The sequence below is a fragment of the Phyllobates terribilis genome, unplaced genomic scaffold (genome assembly GCF_046119375.1).
Source record: "Phyllobates terribilis strain yellow unplaced genomic scaffold, ASM4611937v1 Scaffold_1__5_contigs__length_1240528914, whole genome shotgun sequence".
NCBI classification, from domain to species: Eukaryota; Metazoa; Chordata; class Amphibia; order Anura; family Dendrobatidae; genus Phyllobates; species Phyllobates terribilis.
The window spans coordinates 539,242,046-539,264,233 of record NW_027362761.1 but is presented as its reverse complement, the minus strand read 5'-3'; the positions used below and the strand labels follow the sequence as shown (position 1 = coordinate 539,264,233).

The following is a 22,188-nucleotide window of genomic DNA, read 5'->3' as shown; positions in this document are numbered from 1 at the left end:
TCTGCACACCTTGATAAAGAGTGTTGTATCCTTAGGCCTCACCCTCCTCATTACACCAATACACATCACCTGATCTGTTTCATCCAATAAGCATCAGGTTTATACAGCTTCGATTGAGAAAATCTGCATAAAAATGATGATATGGTAGAAAATACTCACTGCCTAATAATTCTGCACACAGTGTAGACACATGGATAGGTAAAAATTAGGTGGGAAGTTAGGAGTTTAGTAGTCTTAAAAGTCTTGGAAGGTCTAGAAAAGACATTGTTGTGCCTCCAAATGCTAAAAATAAGAGAATGGATATTTATTGGTTGGGATTATAGAAATGCAATGGTTATACAACCCTTAGAAAGTCAAGAAAAGAGTATTTATTGAGGCGTCCGGGTCAGCCATGGCTTGGTCACCATGCGTATATATATCTAGGTTATCCTCTTACTGCTGATCATACAGCGGAGTGATTGTTCCGTCCTTCCACTCAATCAGGATCTCTCCATGCCTCAGGGTCGTTGTGTTAGAATCTGGACCCGGACACTCAGACAGATCAACCTTGCCGGTTAAAGGGGATTGCTCATAGGAAGTACCAAATTTATGGTGAGGTTTGACATGATTTGGTAATGCTGATAAAAGTTTCCGTTTCCTGGAAGGTAAAATAATATTTTAATATTATAGCTTTAAATTTATGTATAACATTTGTTAAATATTCTGCACTATCCTTGTAATGAGTATTTAAAGAGGAATTTTCATCAGGTCAAAAGTGGCCAGTTCTTATTTCTATTATATTCCCTCTACTTCCTTCTGTTCTCTGTTTTCTGTTTTTTTTTTAAATCCATCATACCGTTCCAGAGATATTGGCCTTTTTATTTAGTGCTTATTTTATGGCCTTTACTAAGGGGGCGTGGCTCACTGGGTAATAATGCATGGAAGCCCAAAGACACGCCCCCAGATAGTTCCGTGAGCCACGCCCCTTTAGTAACGACCATAAAAATTTGTGCTAGATAAAAAGACCCATATCTCTGGCACTTTATGGTGGATTTTTAAAAAGAAAAAAAAAACAGAATCCTCAGGAGAGCATCAGGGATAAAATAAGAGCAAAAACTAACCACTTTTGAACTGGTGACAGGTTCTCTTTAAGTCAGACTTACTTGTTCACACGGACATTCAGAACAAGTATGATCACCCCCAGTATGAATGTGAAGGGGCTTAAAATCAACATGGCGGTTCTCCATCCACTGCCTGTGAGAAGAGGAGGAATATTGAATAATGTTGAATCACAGTACACAATACTTTGTAAATTAATTTCATTATATAACTCTATAAAGGTCAGAAATGTATTTCTCTAATACACAGTCCCCAATAAAGCCACACGCATCATTGAAAAAGGGGGTAGGCCCCCAAAATGTAGCAGGTGCTGAGTGTTAACTCTCCTTAACTGCTGTCTGTACAAGGATGGAAACACGGACACTGACTAAGGAAATGATTGCACAGTTGTAATTTATAGTGAATATGTTTTTCATTATTCACTGTTTGTGTATTTGAAAGAAAGCCAAGATAAAAACTTTTCTAAAGTGCAAGAGAAAGTTCTTGAGTGGTGTCCTTTCTAAAATATACAGGGTCCCAAATCACTTGCTTTCATTTGCAGGGCTACAGAGTTTACAAAATGTTTTCAACCTGAAGCCACCAGTAGGGGGAGCTCACTGTCTACAGCTCTCACAGAACTCAGCATCCAACAGGTTTTCAGATTTCAGAAAACCCTTAGCCTCCTGCAATTATTTGTTTAATAAAAAAAAACTATGCTGTACCCTCTGCCACCCTTCCCCAGGTTCAAAACTAAGATTTCGACTCTGGTGCTACTGGTTTCTATTACTGTCTGCAGTGCTGTGGTAACGTCAATAGAGCTGCTAACAAGAACTGACCTCAGCAGCTCTCAGCCGCTCAGAGCTGCTGTGCTCACTGATTGGCTGCAGTGCTGTTGACATGACTTCAGCGCTGCAGACAACAATGAACAGTGGGAGCTGCGGCAGAGACTCAGTGCTGGACCCTGGGAGGGTGAGTAAAGTACAGTTTTAAAAACAAACTGCAGCCAGGGGACATCGGAAAACCCCATTTAATTAATAAGCAGTCTTCAGAAAGCTAAAAATTTCACTTAACCAATCCAAGCTGTACAATACGTAGAGATTATGGAAATTTGGTGCCTGGCTGGCCAGTTTTTTTTTATAGTGTTTTTTTTTTTTTAATCCATGTATTTTAAGAGCCATAACTTTTTTTTGTGACATAGCATAGTGAGGACTTGTTATTTGCTGGACAAGGGACAGTTTTTAATGGCACAGTTTAATATAAAAAGAAAAATATCCATCTTCATAAAAATTGCAAATTTTATTGGAAAGAAATATTTTAAAACTTCCATGAAATGAGATAAAGAGCAACGCGTTCTTTATCAAAGCATGAGCTTTGATAAAGAATGCAGCTTGGGTTCGAAACGCGTTGCTCTTTATATCATTACATGGAATTTTTAAAATATTTTTTTCAAATAAAATTAGCAATTTTTATCAAGCTGGATATTTTTTTTTTGTTCATCTGTACATTTGGTCCTATGGAATCCTATACACCTAGAGCCTTGGTGAGCTGGTTTATTTTTTACACAATTTAATGTAGCTTACTATGCACCGAAATACAGGAAAGAAATATTTCTGGGCTAGAATTAGGGAAAAAAAGCAATTCTGCCTTTGGTTTGGGGTTTACATTTTTACTGTAGTCAAAGTGCAATAAAAATTACAAGTTTTAATTTTTTTTGTAGCTCTGGGAAAGTACAGCAATATCACATTTATACTGTTCCTCTATGATTTACTAATTTAATAAATTAAACAACTTTTTAAAAGAAAAATGAATTTAGCGCCATTAATTCCTGCAAGCTTTATAGACATTATCATCACTGTCCCCATTGGGGCACACAATCTAGATTCCCTATCAGTACGTCTTTGGAATGTGGGAGGAAACTGGAGAACCCAGAGGAAACCCACGCAAACAAAGGGGGGACTTACAAACTCCTTGCAGATGTTGTCCTTGGTGGGATTAGAATCTAGGACCCCAGTGCTGCAAAGTAACAGTGCTAACCACTGAGCCACCATGATGCCCATTGTTTTTCTCTTTGTCATATTTTGAAACCCATAACTTTTTTTGAAAACTAGTTTTGTTTTTGTTTTTTTTATTGTGGGGTTAGTTGTACTGAGTACTGGTACTATTATAGTTTAGCATGAGGCACATACAACTTTTTGGTCAATTTTATACTATTTTTTTGGGTGAGGTGAATGAAAAACAGAAATTCTGGCATTTTTTTTTATTTACACTAGAAAGGATAAAAAAATATGATATTTAAAAAGTTTGTACCTTTACTAACACAATATTGCCGAGTATGCTTAATTTTTATTTTGACATTCTTATGGAGGGAGGTGATAAAAACTTTTTTTTATATTTTTTACATCTTTTTACAAGACTTCAACCTGCGATCCTTAATTTGCTGGTACAGTACATTGCAATACTTGCAGACTTCAACTCAAAAATATTTCCCGCATCCGCACATTCCTCAGCAAAGACTCTGCAAAAACACTAGTGCACGCCCTCATCATCTCCCGCCTTGACTACTGCAACCTCCTGCTCTGTGGCCTCCCTTCTAACACTCTCGCACCCCTCCAATCTGTCCTAAACTCTGCTGCCCAACTAATCTACCTGTCCCCCCGCTATTCCCTGGCCTTTCCTCTCTGTCAATCCCTTCACTGGCTCCCCATTGCTCAGAGACTCCAGTTCAAAACTCTAACCATGGCATACAAAGCCATCCACAACCTGTCTCCTCCTTATATCTGTGACCTAGTCTCCCGGTATATACCTACACGCAAGGTCCGATCCTCACAAGATCTATTTCTCTACTCCCCTCTTATCTCCTCTTCCCACAATCACATACAAGATTTCTCCCGTGCTTCCCCCCTATTCTGGAATGCTCTACCCCAACATATCAGGCTCTCGCCTACCGTGGAAACCTTCAAAAGGAACCTGAAGACCCACTTCTTCCGACAAGCCTACAACCTGCAGTAACCCTCGCTCCACCACATTACTGCATGACCTCCTCTACCCTCACCTACTGTATCCTCACCCATCCCTTGTAGACTGTGAGCGCTCGAGGGCAGGGTCCTCTCTCCTCCTGTACCAGTTGCAGACTCGTTTTGTTCAAGATTATTGTAATGGCTTCTGCTATGTATACCCCTTTTTCACATGTAAAGCTCCATGGAATAAATGACGCTATAATATAATAATAAATAATAATAATAATACTTCTGGGTTGACAGAGAGGGGCACCCTACTGAGCCTAACCACTTAGAAGATGGGGTCGCTATTGACTTTTGTTAAATTCCCACAATTGGAATAATCTCTGACAGCAGCAGCAGACAGATGTCATCTGTATAACACAGCCAGCAGCGGCTATGTCTGGAGTAGGCATGCATGCATGTAATATAGGTGTAAGGCACATGTCATAAAGGAGTTTAAAAAAATACATAATTGGAATTGCAGCAAAAGTATCAACCAATATAATATTGTTAAATAAAACTTTTACCAAATCCCACAAAGGGGAACAAAAATTGAAAAAAAACAGTTCTGATATTGCTGTTTTTTTTTTACTATTTCTTCACTAAAAAAATCATAAAAGTTAATCCATAATTTGTATAAACCACAAAAAGTACAGCTGCAAAAAAAGCAAGCCATCTAAAACAACTCACCATCTTCTTCCACGACATAGATCCTTTCAGTTAAATTCTCCCAGGAGCTGACCTCCCACTCGTTACCTATAAAAGTATTAATGGTGAAGAGCAAATGAGACACCAATATGGATTCATACCTGACATTCCAGCTAAATCTCCAAATTCTCCAGTTTACAACTGATGATAGGCTTAGCTAAAATACTAATTACAGAATTGATTAGGGGTGGACTGACAAGGAGTCCGACAGATCAATTATTTCCAGGCATGCTAAAAATGGCAGTCTCCGTTCCAAGCAAGACAAGCTTATCTGCAGCCCAAGGCAGGGTCTTCACGAGGGGCTCTGTCCTCTTTGTCCGTGTTTTGCAACTTGCTATCAGATGAACAGTTCTCAATGTAGCGTTGGTTGCCTGCTCTACCATGTATATGGACCAGAGTCACTGGGATCTGTAGCTCCTCTAGTGCAGGGTTCCCCAACTCCAGTCCTCAAGGCCCACCAACAGGTCATGTTTTCAGGATTTCCTTAGCATTGCACAGGTGATGGAATTATTGCCTGTGCAGGTGATGGAATTATCACCTGTGTAATACTAAGGAAATCCTGAAAACATGACCTGTTGGTGGGCCTTGAGGACTGGAGTTGGGGAACCCTGCTCTAGTGAATTCATATATATATATATATATATATATATATATATATATATTATTTATGTTCCCACAGACAATCTCCGAAATGCTGTAGAAAGCCTACCCAGAAAAGATAATTATATAGAGGCCCTTAAAAACAGTAAATATTAATCAGTTCTCACAAAGTTGGAAGCTACAATTGTCCAAAATGTTTTGTGCTGAAGCATTAAAATATACATTCACTGGAACTAAGAGACCAAGGCCAAACCCTGGAAAACAAGCCCATAGCATTATCCCTTCTGCACCCAACTGTACAGCGGGCACAATGCAGTCAGGCGGGTAACGTTCTTCTTCACCAAACCCAGACTCCTCCATCAGATGCCAGATAGAAAAGTGTGATCCGTCACAGTACAGAACAGGTTTCCTCCACAGTCCAGGGGTGGCGGCTTTACACCACTCCATCCGACACTCGGCATTGTGCTTGGTGATGTAAGGCTGTATGCAGCTGCTCGGTCATGAAGCTCCCAGCGGGGGCGTAGTATTTGTGATGATGTTAATACCAGAGGAGGTCTGGAGTTTGCAGTTATGGCGTGAGCAGAGCGTTGGTGACTTTTCTTCCCTCTGCTCCTCAGCACTCAGTGACCCCACTCTGTAATGTTACGGGGTCTCCACTTCGTGGCTGAGTTACTTCGGTTCCTTCCACTTCTCAATAATATCACTCACAGGTGATGGGGGAAGATCTGGAAGGAAGAAATGTACTGACCTGACTTGTTACCCCAATGGCCACTATTACAGGACCGCGCTGGTATCAGTGAGTTTTTTACAAAAATAATGTCTACTCTACCTATTTGTAGCAGAAATACTTCACAGAGAAGTTCCATAATAAAAAGGTATTGTCACAGGGATACCGCGACCAAGAGGGGCCAGAAGATCACGGAGTCTGGTTACACAAACCCCTGCAATTATTAGATCTGCTTCACCTTCTTTTTAGCAGTGTAGGTGCTTCACCTTCCTTGCTCTGTAATTGCAAGGGTTAATCAGTTCTGTCTTATCTCCTGGAGCTCTACATCCTGAATTGTCTCAGCTGTTCTGTGTTGATGATATCTCTCAAGTATATATGCTCACTACTTGCACTAGGGAATTGCCAGTGGTAGCTCACACTTTCTGGTTTAGTTTTGAAGGAGTAGTCTGAAATAGTAGCAGTCAGCTGGTCTTGGTTTCAGGAGATATCTACGTGGATTTGCTATTGTGCATTTATCCTAATCCTCTTCCTATTTGGTTTGTTCCTTGGGAGGGGGAGGAAACAGATCAGCGTGCAAATCGGATCATTGCAAGGTACGAGACCCCAACATCTCCACCTTCAGAGGTAATCTTGGGAACAGGGTTAGTCTAGGGTCCCCCTAGCTTGAGGGACAGGGAAGCAGCCCATTGCCTCGGGAAATCCAGCTACAGTATCGTGACAGGTATTCATCAGCATTTATAGTATTCCATTATACTTACTGGTGTCTGTGGTGTAAGTCAGTCCAGGCATCTGTGTCGCTGTCATCCTCTCGCTCGTGTTTGGCAGACGGGGAGTAGATTTTATTCCATCTGTGATGTTATTGGATTTTTCTTTTAAAATAGAACAGTCACTGTTACATGATGGATCATTGAACAAGGGAAGATATATATCAGAGCATTTATATATTTGTATTCTGCAATTTGGAAGTGTATTGATGATCAACAGTGTAACAGTTTATCTTTATTTTCTACCCCTCCTGTAATGTTAAGGTCATCTGAACACCATTTTATAGTTCATGTACATGGCGTTCCAAACTATTTTGCAAATTGGATTTAAAGAAGCCCTCCTCCTCCTCCCATCAAAATGTGTATCCTCTTAATATAATGCAGTCATCATATTATATAGCACTGTGTACTTACAATTGCTCATTTTGCCTTTCTACCCAGATAATTCGTCTCTTTTGCATTTAGTCTATGACATAACTTGATTTAAAACTGACTAGCTTCTAAGCTCTATGTAGAAACAGGAAGTTACTTTTCCGCATGAGTCATGAGTCACTGCAACAGTCCCCAGGCAGCGGGAGGAGGGAGCAGCTCAGTCAGGAGTTGAAGAGAGGGATGACTCATGCAGGGAAAAGAGACTTCCTGTTTCTACATAGAGCAGTAAAAAGAGAAGAATTATCTGGATAGAAAGGCAAAATGAGCAATTGTAAGTACACAATACTATATAATATGATGATTGCAATATGTCAAGAGGATAAAATTTTTGATGGGAGGAGGAGGGCTTCTTTAAGTATCATAAAGATGTATTTTTTTTATTTTTGATATAAACTCATGGATCGTCTTGTGTCTCAGGGCTCTTTGGGTCACTGAAATCAATCTCAAACACCTGTGATACTTAGTTTGCCAGGTGAGCCCAATAAAAAGAAAACTACTTAAGAAGGACGTTCCACAGTATTAGGCAGGCCACAGGTTTCAAGCAATAGGGGAAAGGAAAAGGATCTCTCAGTTGCCGAAAAGTGTCAAATAGTGCAATGCCTTAGACAAGATATGAAAACATTAGATATGTCACGAAAACTTAAGCGTGATCATGATACACAGCATAGACGGGTTCGTGCAGATAAAGGCATAATAAGAAAGGTTTCTGCCAGACAAATTAGGATTAAGAAAGCAGCTGCTAAAATACTATTACATGCAGCAAACAGGTATTTGAAGCTGCTGGTGCATCTGGAGTCCCGTAAATCTAAAGGTGTAGTATTTTCCAGAGGCTTGTAGTTCTGCATAAACCTAGTATTCAGACACCCCTAAACAGTGCTCACAAACAGAAACAATTGTAGTGGGCCCAGACATACATGAAGACTAATTTTAAAACAGTCTTCCTCACTGATGAGTGCCGTCCAACCCTGGATGGTCCAGATGGATGGAGTAGTGGATTGCCACCATGTCGCAACAAGGCTGCGACGTTATCAGCAATGGGGTGGCAGAGTCATATTTTGGGCTGGAATCATGAGGAGAGACCCTTTAGGGTCTCAAAAGGTGTGAAAATGACCTCGGCAAAGTATATAGAGTTTCTGACTGACCACTATCTTCCATGGTACAAAGAGAAGAACCGTGTCATCCATAGCAAAATTATCTTCATGCTGACAATGCTCCATCTCATGCTGCAAAGAAAACCTCTGACTCATTGGCTGCTATGGGCATAAAGAGAAGGAAACTGATGGTGTGGCCACCATTGTCCCCTGACCTCAACCCTATGGAGAACCTTTGGAGTATTCTCAAGCAAAATATCTATGAGGGTGGGAGACAGTTCACATCAAAACAGCAGCTCTGGGAGGACATTCTGACATCCTGCAAAGAAACTCAAGCAGAAACTATCCAAATTCTCACAAGTTTGATGGATGAAAGAATTGTGAAGGTGAAATCAAAGCAGAGGACCTCCTATATTAACATGTAACTTAACCTCTTAAGATTTTTTTCATTGGAAAAGCTTTTGATTTCAATAAATATGACCCCTGTAATGCTGCAAATTCAACAAATGACCATTTTCAGTTCTTTACGACTATAAAATGTTTGGAAACGCTGTTGTGCATAATAATTTGGAATAGCGCATTTTGAGGGTTTTTTTATTTTTGGAAAAATACTGTTATCATTGGGAGGCTTGTCCAATAAAATTGATGATTTCAACACTAGACTGACTCATATGCATTGACCATTTAGGAAAGTCAAAGAAAAAATGTGCATAATAATAATAATTTGGAATGTGTTGTATTTAGAATCAATCGACATAATGTGGAAAGGGTGACAGAAAGTACAATTTTTAGCAGTTCTTGATGGTCATGAAAAAAAAAGTGAAAAATAGACACGTATTCCTTATTTTTATTTACATTTATAAAAATGACATCAAAATTAAGCCCCATGTACTAAGAAAAAGAGGCAAAAATTATTTGAATATTCAAATGAAAATTTTTAAAGTCCTTATTATACATTTAAGCTTAAAGGAGAAAAAATGTCAGGTCAGGAACGGAGGAAAATTGCGCTGTTCTAAATTGGTTAATGGGAGTCTATCACCACAAATTTACACTTCAATCTAACCACATAGCTTTCTAGGAGATGGAGCAACAATAAATATCATTCATTTTGCTTTAAAATCTGTTCCTACATTGCCCCTACCCCAAAAAAACCTTTCATGTAATATGCAAATGAGAATGCTCAGTGTATCTATGGCATGACTTAATGCCTCGATTCATCGTTCAACCCTCTTATTTAGATTACTGTCACTCATTCTATATTGATTGACAGTATTGGCTTGTCAATTGTTGAAATGTATAATGTGAATTGTGATGTGCATTAAAGATGTTAGTAATGTTGATAATGAGGATTGCCTGACAGTAGGGACAGCGAGAGTTAATGTTTGGGACTAGCCCAGAGTGAGAGGGGCTAGACTGAAGGGAAAGTGACAGTTTCCTGTCAAAAAGACAGATTGAGCCTGGATTGCTTAGAGAAAGGACCTAAAGTTCAAGGTGAGCTGAGCTGCATCGTTGGGTTTCCCTAAAGTGAATGCACACCAGAGTAAATGAGATAACGTGATCCGGAGCAGAAGTGACTTAGAGACAGAGTAATTTTCCGGAGACAGGTCCTGGGAGAGGACGCCTAGTAGTGAGGCTCAGAGTTTATGACTCCTGAAGGTAACGGGCCTAGACAGAACTGAGTATGCGAGACGAGCAAAGTGTCCCAGGTGGGAGTTCCAGAGTGTCAGCACTAGAGAAGATAGTTTCTCCCTAAGGAGAAAGAAGAGGCGGAACCATGGGTCGAGTAAAAGACTCTTGATAAACAGGTCTGTAGAGTCGAGCTGGGTTGTGGTGAAGTAGTGAGGAACAGTGAATACCGAGGACAAATAAAGATAGTAAAGAGGAAGGAATTGAGACTGTGTGGTAAATGCTCCGAGTTGTGAAGGAAACATTCATAAGATTGTGTACCCGCTATCTCTTGCATATGGTGTTCTCCATAGGCGGATTATAATGAGGGCAATCTGGGCTACCGCCCGGAGTCCGGGACTCCGGGGGGCCCATGGCCAGATTGCCCTCATTATAATATGTGCGGCGCAGCGGCGCCAATGCGGCAGACACCAGCAGGCAGAGGCGGGGGGCCCCCGGACCGCTCCCCCAGCTGCGGCACAGGGTCGCTGCTTCTTCAGCCGGGCCAGCACTGCACCTGTTGACTTCCCTGTATGCTTGTGCTGGCCCGGCTGCATCACAGCTAGGAGACACGGCCCTGTGTGCGGCCGTGTCCGCTAGTGTGACGTCACGCAGTGTGTGGCCTGCACTGCTGCATCGGAGAGTTGCTGGACGCCGGGGGATCGTGAGTGACATGTGTGTGTGTGCGTGTGTGCGTGTCACAGTGTGTCTGTGTGTGCAGATATCATTGCGTTATGTCTGTTTATATGTATTTTTGTGTTTCAAATGTGTTTATGCGTGTATGTATATGTCTGTATATGTTTGTGTGTGTATGCGTAACTGCGTGCGGCCTCCTCCCGCGGTATCTGGTGGGCGTCGTGCGGCCTCCTCCCGCTTTATCTAGGGGGCGCCGTGCGGCCTCCTCCCGCTGTATCTAGGGGGCGCCGTGCGGCCTCCTCCCGCTGTATCTGGGGGGCGCCGTGCGGCCTCCTTCCGCTGTATCTGGGGGGCGCCTTGCGGCCTCTTCCCGCTGTACCTGGGGAGCGCCGTGCGGCCTCCTCCCGCTGTATCTGGGGGGTGCCGTGCGGCCTCCTCCCGCTGTATCTGGGGGGCGCCGTGCGTCCTCCTCCCGTTGCATCTGGGGGGCGCCGGGCGGCCTCCTCCCGCTATATCTGAGGGGCGCCATTCAGCCTTCCGCTGTGTATAGATGGCTACGTGCGGCCTCCTGCTGTGTATAGATGGCTACGTGCGGCCTCCCGCTGTGTATAGATGGCTACGTGCGGCCTCCCGCTGTGTATAGATGGCACCGTGCGGCCTTCCGCTGTGTATAGATGGCTACATGCGGCCTCCCGCTGTGTATAGATGGCTACGTGCGGCCCCCTGCGGTGTATAGATGGCTATGTGCGGCCTCCTGCTGTGTATAGATGGCACCGTGCGGCCTCCCACTGTGTATAGATGGCACCGTGCGGCCCCCTGCTGTGTATAGATGTATAGATGTGTGGCACCCTGCTTTTCACAGATACCACAGGACCCAAAAGGGTGCATGGATGGACTTCTACACAAGAGGCCCTCACTACAAACAGACACCTCCACCCTTCCACCTCATACCACCAGAGGGAGCCCGGATAGGGATATATATACTGGAGGGTGGAGTTAGGCAGTCAGTTTAGTCAGAGAGTGTGCTGCCACTGAGAGCAGTGAAGACGCAGCACGTCTGCTGCTGTATTGAGGGCCCCGAGTGTGGCCGGAGGCAAAGAGGAGAGAGCAGTTGAGTGGGCAGAGGAGCGTCATAGGCTTACCCCAAGACACAAACTGGACACCGGGTCCGCGCCTACAGGGTCTTTTATACCCAGTAGGGATCACCGGCATACCAGGAGGACTACAAGTCCCTGGTCGACCTGAAGCTAAACCCTTGACAGGACTAGGAACCACGAAGGCCCTGGCATTCAGGGATAGTGGTTGCCAGAAAAAGGTCCTACTACCAAGCGACAGGGGAAGGAATAGCACGACACAGAAGCTAGGCCCAGTTGCAGGCTGGCCAGGAGCTTAGAGAGAGGGCGACACGGACCAGGAGGCCTTATACCCGCTCACTGGGGAGAAGTCCTGAAGTGCACCCTTCCTAGCAAGTACCCTGGACCGTACCTGACATCCGCACCAGTAAAGGTACTGAAGTGAATCCCCTGTCTCTGTCAGTTACTCCTGCTGCGCCATCTCTCCTGCACTGCAAGCCCCATCATCACCACTTGCACCTACACTGCCCGGGGGCCCGCTCTGCCTGTGGGGAGCAGAAACATCCCAGCTGCCATCCCATCACCCTCCGGAGGTCTACTTGCACCATTACCGGAAACCACAGGTGGCGTCACGAGACAACCCCTTTTTAAAGAGAGACCCAAAGTACGGGCCCGGGAGCCGACTGCTGTGACCTCCTAAACAAGGTAAAAGGTCCGTGTACCGAGTCCCTTATATTCCCCCTGGGTGACACATCTCTCTTTCTTGGCGTCACAAACAGGTTTCGTGCCCGTTGCCACCGGGTACTGTGTGCCATAATTTAACTGTGTTTAAACTGTGGTGAACATCGCCCCCATTACCGCGTCGACGCGCGGGAAGAAGGAGGGCGTAACCGCGGGAACCAGACAGGCGTGACCGTAGGAAGCGCGCAAAGCTCAAGCCCTGCCTCGCGCTCTGATGCAGCACCAGGAAGCGTCAGGTCCTGGAAGGAGACCGTCGTCTGCGGAGCTGCGGCCTACCCGATTAAAGAAGCAGTAGGTAGGCTACGGTTCACTAGGGGGGTGCAACCATGGCCGACGACCAGCAAAACGCCGGAGCACCGGTTAACGCTCCTAATGCTCAACTCGCGCCTGGCGCTGCTCAGGCTGGAGCAGCCGCCCCACCAGCAGGGGTCTTGACTCCGTTGATACCCATGGCCCTGCCGTATATCCCTGGAGCAAAATGGCTTCCCCAGTATGACGGCAAACCAGACACCCTGTCTGGATTCAAAAGGAAAATATGCGGTGTACTGTATATGTACTCAATGACTGGTAAACAGAGAGCCGCTGTTGTGCTGGGACAATTGACTGGTCCCGCAGAACAGGAAGTTGAAACCTGGCCAGCCGTAGAACAGGAATCAGTATCCATTATCTTTAAGAGACTGAAAACTGTCTTTGAAAACCGCACTGAGACAGATCTCCGGATGAGGTTCTACCACTGTACCCAGAAACCTGAGGACAGTATCCGGGACTACGCCTGGCGCTTACAGGAAGCCTTGCGGGCCCTGAAACAGGTTAGTCCAGCCAGCATACATGGTGAGGACAAAATGCTGACAGAACAGTTCATCTGAGGGTTGAGGTCCCAGGAGGAGAGCAGAACCGTACGGTGGTGGGCCTTAGATCAACCAGATGCCACCTTTGACACCCTGAAGGACATGGCTATTAAGGGTCTGCAGCCCCTGGAACCACCAGATACTGCTATCCAGCGTTACCAGGGTGGGGTCACCCCAGTGCCCACAGCACCCACTGCTCCTTCATTAACGGCTGAAACAAAAATGCAAACAGTGCCCCCTAGCGAGCTGGACAACCTGCACTCTGAAGTGCATCAGCTAAGTAAAACCCTGACCACTGTCCTGAGCACCCTGCAGCTACAGACTGAGCCCGAGCCGGAAGGAAGGATCCTACCCGCCGACAGTCCAGAGGATGTCCCCTGGATGAGGAGAAGAAGGAGGACAACGCCACCCCGTAGAAGGACGACGCCACCCCATGGGAGGACCAACGACCAACGTCGCCCTCCAGGAGACTTCATCTGCTACCGTTGCCCCAAGGCAGGCCACACCGCGCGGAACTGTCCTTTAAACGGGCAAACCCTGGGGCCAAGGGCCGACACCCAGGAGTAGATCAACCAGGCCCATCAAGCTGGTACGACCGGTTTGTAGGAGGAAGGCCTTTCCTGTCCATCGTGCTGGATGGCATAGCAGCATTACTGGACACCGGCTCACAGGTAACCATCATACCTGATGTCCTCTACAAAAGGTACTGGTCCATAGATGAACTCCACCCGCCAGCCCCGAACCTCTCTGTGTATGCCTCTAACGGCCTTCCTCTTAACCTAGTAGGGGTTAAGGACGTGACAGTGAAGGTGGGGAGAGTGGAACTAAAGGACCAAGGACTAATTGTCATAGAATCTAATCCTGGTGATACCAATCCGTATATGATTCTTGGTACAAATATTGTTGGTAACTGTTTGGGAGAAGTGTTGTTTTTACTCCAACAGATTGCTGACACTGCCAAACCAGGGCAGAGGAAAGTGCTCCAGAAAGAAATTCGAGCCCTCCTGTACCAGCAACAGGTAAAGCTAATGTGTGACTCACGCGCGTCCTCTGTAAGCCCTACCCTGGGAGATGGGGGACTCGGAGTCGGGTCCTTTGATGTAGAGATGGGGTGCAGCCGTGGCCCGGACCCGACCCAGGGTCGTCACACTAAAACAAAAGAGATGGTATGGGCTTATCCGGGTTGAGTGGCTGATCTAGACTACGCCACCTGTGGCACCTGGTGAAGGCCACCAGCGCCGCTGCAGTCCACTGAGGCATGGTGTTATGGCAGCCGTAGTTGTTACTACTCCCCACAGGCGGAGCAGGGCCTCAGGGCAGAGGGACAGGATGACGGGGGTAGTAGTCTAGGAGGTCTGGTGCTGCGTAGTGCGGTGTAATGCAGAATAAAGAGTGCGGAGGCCATAGGGTTAACTTGCAGGGTTTTTACTCATGTTGTAGAGTACAGCTGCAAGGCTTCTCCCTGCTCCTCGCGGAGTTCTGCGTTCACCAGAGATGGGGGGGTCCGACAACCTCCGAGTAAGTCCAGCGTTCAATCAGGACCCCGCACCAGAGTGTTCCTAGACTTCAGACCGGGTACTTTCCTGTCTGTGTGTGTGTGTAGATAGGCCGGGTCTCCCTCTGAACTCCTCTCAGAAAAAGGGTACGGGTGGCAGCTCTGCTCCTTCTGTTACCCGGTGGGATCCTCAGGGCCTACCGGGCTTTCCCGACCTGGACATGGAGTAGCAAGGTCGGGTGTCGGGGGCCGGTACCCCTCTTGCAGCCGGAATCCCTCTGAATATATCAGGTTGGCGAGGACAGTTGGCGTATACCGCTCCGTCTGCATCCTCCCCGGGATCCATTTGCTGTGGAGCTACACTCCTGAGCTCCGGGCCTTCTTGGTCATGGTCCTTGACCGGGTTGAGACATCCATTATCTGCAACCTGCCCCTCGACCCAAGGCCAAGGTACGAGGGCTGTGTCTCCATCCGATGCAGGCCCACACAGGATACGCTTACAGGGTAGGAGACCACAGTAGAACAGTCAAAGAACCATCATGGAACAGACTGAAGGACAGCCTGACGGGCTGATGGACAGAAAGGACCATAAGGATAGAAAAGGCCCATGAACCAAGATGGCTGTGTATTAAATATTAAATTTTAAGTGTCACTAAAATGTGAGTCCTCCACCCTCACCCACTAAATGGCTCCCCTAGCTCTTGGTTTCCCAGTCTCCCGGTAACCAGGAGGGCAGCACCTAGTGCATTCTAGCCCCCTCTAGTGGGAGAAGTGTGGTGTTGGATGTGAAGGAAGGGTCCTGACCATCGCACTGTTCTTAACTCAGAGGAGGAACACTACACTCCATTAGAGAAGGGCAGCATCCCTGTGGCGGTCGAACCCTCAGGGGCGCCACACTAACAGGTGGTGAGATTGGTAATGTACGGGTGACAGACCCGATACCCATTGTGATTCCCCCAATGAGTGAGATGCTGATTTGGTGTAGAGCAGCAATAGGTCTCAAGGGACAGAACTACCAGGCGGTAGTGGAGCCCATTAGTTCAGAACACAGACCTACACTCCTAACCGCTAGAGGGGTAGTTGATGTACGCAATGGGAGGGTACCTGTACGTCTCCTAAATTGTGGGAAGGGGGAAGTCAAATTGCCAAGATACGCCACTGTTGCCAGATTGTATACTGTGAATAATGATGCCATATACACAGTGGAATCCTTGACCCCACCAGATATAGTGGAGCACAATGACTCCGAAGCTCAGCTGGAGGATTGGTGTCAACAGCTCCAAGTTGGGGCTGACGACACTCCTGTCCATCAGAAACACGGTGTTTACAGAGTGGTTCAGGAATATGAGCAAGTGTTTAGTAAACACCCACTTGACTTTGGAAGGGTTAAAGTGGTACAACACCACATACCCACCGGTAACCATCCACCCATTAAGGAGCGTTACAGACCCATACCACCAGCACATTACCAAAAAGCCAAGGAAATGTTGCATGACATGAAAAAGGCAGGGGTAGTAAGGGATAGCTGTAGCCCCTGGGCAGCTCCCCTGGTCCTGGTCAGGAAGAAGGACGGTAGCATGAGGATGTGTGTAGATTATAGACAGATTAATCGAATAACACATAAAGATGCATACCCTTTGCTCCGTATGGAGGAATCCCTGGCTGCACTAAAATCTGCCAATTCCTTCTCTACATTGGATCTCACTAGTGGGTACTGGCAAGTCTCTGTTACTGAGGAAGACCGGGAGAAGACAGCCTTCACCACCCCGATGGGACTGTGCGAATTCAACAGTATGCCGTTTGGGCTCTGCAACGCCCCCGGGACGTTCCAGAGGTTGATGGAGTGTTGCTTAGGACAACGGAACTTTGAGACAGTGCACTCAAGGACGTATGAAGACCATCTAAAGCACCTGGCGGAGGTATTTGAGGCATTGTCCCGGTATGGAATGAAACTAAAACCTTCTAAGTGCCACTTGCTCAAACAGAAGGTTCGGTACCTGGGACACGTAGTCAGCTCAGAGGGAGTAGCTCCAGACCCGGAGAAGGTCACTGCCATCCAGAAGTGGCCTGAACCAAGAAACATCAAAGAAGTACGGCAATTCCTGGGACTGGTCGGGTACTACAGGAGATTCATAAAGGACTATACCAAAAAGGTAGCACCTCTACAAGATCTCCTGGTAGGACAGTCCAAAAGAGGAAAAAGTCCCCCATTCCAGTGGGGCAAAGAGCAGACTGAGTCCTTTGCATCAATGAAGGAAGTCCTAACCGGTGAAGAAATCCTGGCTTACCCTGACTACAGCCAGCCTTTCTTGTTGTACACCGACGCCAGCAACGAGGGACTGGAAGCTGTGTTGTCCCAGAAGCAAAATGGCAGAGAAAAGGTAATTGCGTATGCCAGTAGGAAGCGTCGCCCTACTGAGAGGAACCCGGAGAATTACAGTTCCTTCAAGCTGGAGTTCCTGGCCTTGGTCTGGGCTATCACTGAAAGATTCAAGCATTACCTAGCCTCAACTAAATTCACAGCCTTTGCCGACAATAATCCCTTGACACACCTGGAGACAGCCAGGTTGGGAGCCATGGAACAACGTTGGGTGACCACGTTGTCGAATTATCAGTTCACAATCAAGTACCGGGCAGGTCACAAGAACACCAATGCAGATGCCCTGTCAAGGATGCCCCACCAGTCAGACACCGAGGATGAAGTGGATGACCTAGAAGAAGTTGAATTACCTGCTTTCCACAGAGGCGGAGTGGTCCACGAGCAGCACGCCTCCAGAAGATGTCATGGTAGGACGCTGAATCCTTTACCTCATCACAGTTGGAAGGAGACCCAGGACAGTGACCCGGTTGTCAGCCTCATCAAAAGACTGATAACCCAAGAAGGTTCTCACCTGGAGATGGATGCTCCCCCACAAGCCAAAAACCTGTGGAATGAGAGAAGCCGGCTGTTCATCTACAGAGAGAAGCTGTGCAGAAGGTATGTCAACCCCAAGACCCATGAATTGGTATGGCAGATTGTTGTACCCAGGACGGATATCCAGATGGTGTTAGAGGCCTACCACGACCAAGCAGGTCACTTTGGCTGGAAGAAGCTGGAAACCCTGCTGAAGGACCGGTTCTATTGGGTTGGAATGCGGAGCTCCATAGAAAGGTGGTGCCGGAATTGTGGGCCCTGTAGCCTTAGAAGAAAAGACTACGGCAGCCAGAAAGCACCCTTGCAGTCCATCAAAACAACCCAACCCCTGGAGATTGTCGCTCTGGATCATGTCAAACTATCACCCAGCAGATCAGGCTACTCCTATGCCCTGACCATAGTGGATCACTATTCCCGGTTCCTGGTGGTAGCCCCTGTCAAAGACCTCACAGCAGAAACTGCAGCAAGAACGTTCCAAGCCTACTTCTGCAGACCCCAATGGATATCCGGAAAAGGTGCTCACAGATCAAGGCCCTGCTTTCGAAAATGAGCTATTCAAGGAATTCTGCCACTTGTATGGAGGCAAAAAGATCTGGACTACGCCACATCATTCGCAAACCAACGGTATGTGCGAGAAAATGAATAACATCGTCATTGACCTGCTGAAAACCTTACCTTTGGAAGAGAGGAACCAGTGGCCAGATAGGCTACCTGACCTGGTGGACCTGTATAACCACATACCCGTGAGTTCTACAAATTGTACCCCAGCGTACCTCATGAGAGCTAGACCTGGAAAATTGCCCATGGACCTGGAGCTCAGAGTGGTAGAACCTGCTGCAGATACGTCCACTGAAGATTGGGACACAAGTCGGCAAGAGCAGTACAGGAAGGCACAGGCCTGTGTCGAAGACAGTCTAAACAAGGTGAGGGAAAGACAGGAAGAGCAGTACAATAAGCATGCACCAGCAGAACCCTTGGCACCTGGAGAGATAGTGCTGAAGCGGAAAAGAAGAGGTCACAATCTCGATGACCAGTGGGAAAGAGAGCCCTACACCATGTTAAACTCCAGATTTGACAACAGTAAAACCTGCCTGATCAGTAAGGATGGAGGTAAGACAACCGCAACAGTCTCAAGAGACCACTTGAAAGTGTGCCTAGGTCTACTGAAGACAATGGAAGAAGAAGTACCTCCTATAGCACCGGAAGAATCCAAGGAAGATGTGCTTCACACAGTTGTAGGAGATTTCCCTGCAGACTGGCCTCAACTCGATGGAGCAGTTATTATACCAGTAATACACTTCTATCAACCACAAGAAGAACCTGCGAGCGCCCTAGAAGAACCTGCTCAGGAACAGGAAGAGTCCCCAGTCAAAGGAGGATCACCCGTTGAGGCAGAGCCTGAAGGCCCAGTAATCAGTGCACTTGCCAGTCCCATAGAGAGATTGAGGCAGTTTTATAATCTACCAGCACGTACACCTGATAGATTAGCAGAGAGTGCATGCACAGACACTAGTATCACCCCAGTGCTACTAAGGTCCACACGCAGCACACAAGGACAAATCCCTGCCAGGTATAGGGATTAAAATACAAAATGCCTAAAGTATAAATAGTTACCCAGTTGGGTATTGCCTATTGTTTATTGTGTAAACTGAAATTAATGTGTGCATTTAGTTAACCGTAAGGGTACAAAGACTTGTAGGCTGAGGACTGTGAGCAGACAAAAACTGTCCTTGTAAATAGTTGCACTCATCAAAAGTGCCCCCTTATTTGACCACAGAACAAAAACCCGTTTGGCATGGCCGAAGACGTGGTCCAACACCTGGATCACTTATGCCCTGTAGCCACGCCCAGGGCCTAAGTTGAGGGTTTTCAGGCGGGTCCCTCATGTTACTCATTTTACACTTTCATCGGTGAAATGGACACCTGGGTACGGGACTTACTGTAACTTAATTATTGTTATTATTATTATAATTATTGTTGTAACCTGTTACAAAATGCTTCAGACCAGGAGTACTGAATTGTACTAGGGGGGAATGTGGCACCCTGCTGTTCACAGGTACCACAGGACCCAAAAGGGTGCATGGATGGACTTCTCCACAAGAGGCCCTCACTACAAACAGACACCTCCACCCTTCCACCTCATACCACCAGAGGAAGCCCGGATAGGGATATATATACTGGAGGGTGGAGTTAGGCAGTCAGTTTAGTCAGAGAGTGTGCTGCCACTGAGAGCAGTGAAGACGCAGCATGCTGGCTGCTGTATTGAGGGCCCCGAGTGTGGCCGGAGGCAAAGAGGAGAGGAGAGAGCAGTTGAGTGGGCAGAGGAGCATCATAGGCTCACCCCAAGACACAAACCTGACACCGGGTCTGCGCCTACAGGGTCCTTTATACCCAGTAGAGATCACCGGCATACCAGGAGGACTACAAGTCCCTGGTCGACCTGAAGCTAAACCCTTGACAGGACTAGGAACCACGAAGGCCCCGGCGTCCAGGGATAGTGGTTGCCAGAAAAAGGTCCTACTACCAAGCGACAGGTGAAGGAACAGCACGACACAGAAGCTAGGCCCAGTTGCAGGCTGGCCAGGAGCTTAGAGAGAGGGCGACACGGACCAGGAGGCCTTATACCCGCTCACTGGGGAGAAGTCCTGAAGTGCACCCTTCCTACCGAGTACCCTGGACCGTACCTGACATCCGCACCAGTAAAGGTACTGAAGTGAATCCCCTGTCTCTGTCAGTTACTCCTGCTGCGCCATCTCTCCTGCACTGCAAGCCCCAGCATCACCACCATTTGCACCTACACTGCCCCGGGGGCCCGCTCCGCCTGTGGGGAGCAGAAACATCCCAGCTGCCATCCCATCACCCCCTGGAGGTCTGCAGCAGCGCCGGTAACCATTACCAGAAACCACAGGTGGCGTCACGAGACAAACTGTACACTAAAACTCCTTTTTAAAGAGAGACCCAGAGTACGGGCCCGGGAGCCGACTGCCGTGACCTCCTAAACAAGGTTAAAAGGCCCGGGTACCGAGTCCTTTATATTCCCGCTGGGTGGGCCGCTGTGTATAGATGGCACCGTGCGGACTCCTGCTGTATATGGGAGGATTGTGGCAGGATTGTGAGACCAGGGGTCTCAAACTCGGCTGGGTATATGGGCCGCACACGGAAAAAAATTTAATTTGGGGGGGCCGCATTCTTTGCAGGACAAAGTGACATTTTTAGTGATACCATTTTTTTGAACATTTTTGCTATTTTATTTTTAATAGCTTGGGTCATTATGGATGTGGCGATAATAAAACATGCACTTTTTTTGTTTACTTTACTTTAGATATAAAGCAGCATTTTTAGTGGCAAAATATTTTTTCATGCTTTATTTTGAAGTTTTGCTGCCAAAATCTTGTAGTAATGTGCCCCACCCTGGTCTGCATCTTGTAATGTCCCCCATCTTTGTCCCCATCTTGTCATAATGTCACATACCGGTCCCCATATTGTAGATATGTCCTCATCTTGTAGTAATGCCCCATTCTGGTCCCCATCTTGTTGTAATGTCCCCATCTTCTAGGAATGTCCCCATCCTGGTCCCCCTCTTGTAGTAATGTCTCCAGCCTGGTCCCCATGTTTTAGGACTATCCCCAGCCTGGTCCCCATGTTTTAGGACTGTCCCCAGCCTGGTCCCCATGTTTTAGGACTGTCCCCAGCCTGGTCCCCATCTTTTAGGACTGTCCCCAGACTGGTCCCCATGTTTTAGGACTGTCCCCAGCCTGGTCCCCATCTTTTAGGACTGTCTCCAGCCTGGTCCCCATGTTTTAGGACTGTCCCCAGCCTGGTCCTCATGTTTTAGAACTGTCCCCAGCCTGGTCCCCATCTTTTAGGACTGTCGTCAGCCTGGTCCCCATGTTTTAGGACTGTCCCCAACCTGGTCCCCATGTTTTAGGACTGTCCCCAGCCTGGTCCCCATCTTTTAGGACTGTCCCCAGACTGGTCCCCATGTTTTAGGACTGTCCCCAGCCTGATCCTCATGTTTTAGAACTGTCCCCAGCCTGGTCCCCATCTTTTAGGACTGTCGTCAGCCTGGTCCCCATGTTTTAGGACTGTCCCCAGCCTGGTCCCCATCTTTTAGGACTGTCCCCAGCCTGGTCCTCATCTTTTAGGACTGTCCCCAGCCTGGTCCCCATCTTTTAGGACTGTCCCCAGCCTGGTCTCCATCTTGGAGGACTGTCCCTTGTGCCGTTCTACACATACAAGAGAAAAAAAAAAAGATTCTTCTCACCAGTCCTCCGTTCCCTCTGCGTCCTTTCTGCACCTGTGGCCCGCAGGCACCATAGTCCCCGATCGTGGCCCGGTCCAGGATCTGCCGGCAGCTGTGCTTCAGTTCAGTGTATTGCCGCGCAGAGACCGGCTCTCTGCACAGCAATACCAGTGGC

General features: G+C 47.1%; 1 protein-coding gene across 1 annotated transcript in view; it reads right to left on the bottom strand.

The window, feature by feature from the left end:
• Nucleotides 1-205: 205 nt before the first annotated feature.
• LOC141269287 (uncharacterized) overlaps nt 206-22,188 on the bottom strand; it is a 61,049-nt gene continuing 39,066 nt past the window's right edge. The window contains exons 3-6 of the mRNA XM_073680394.1: nt 6,870-6,980; nt 4,767-4,832; nt 1,143-1,233; nt 206-637 (exon numbers count right to left, since the gene is read on the bottom strand). Coding sequence (XP_073536495.1) covers nt 433-637; nt 1,143-1,233; nt 4,767-4,832; nt 6,870-6,980 — 473 coding nt within the window. The 3' untranslated portion in view covers nt 206-432. The remainder of the gene's footprint in view (nt 638-1,142; nt 1,234-4,766; nt 4,833-6,869; nt 6,981-22,188) is intronic.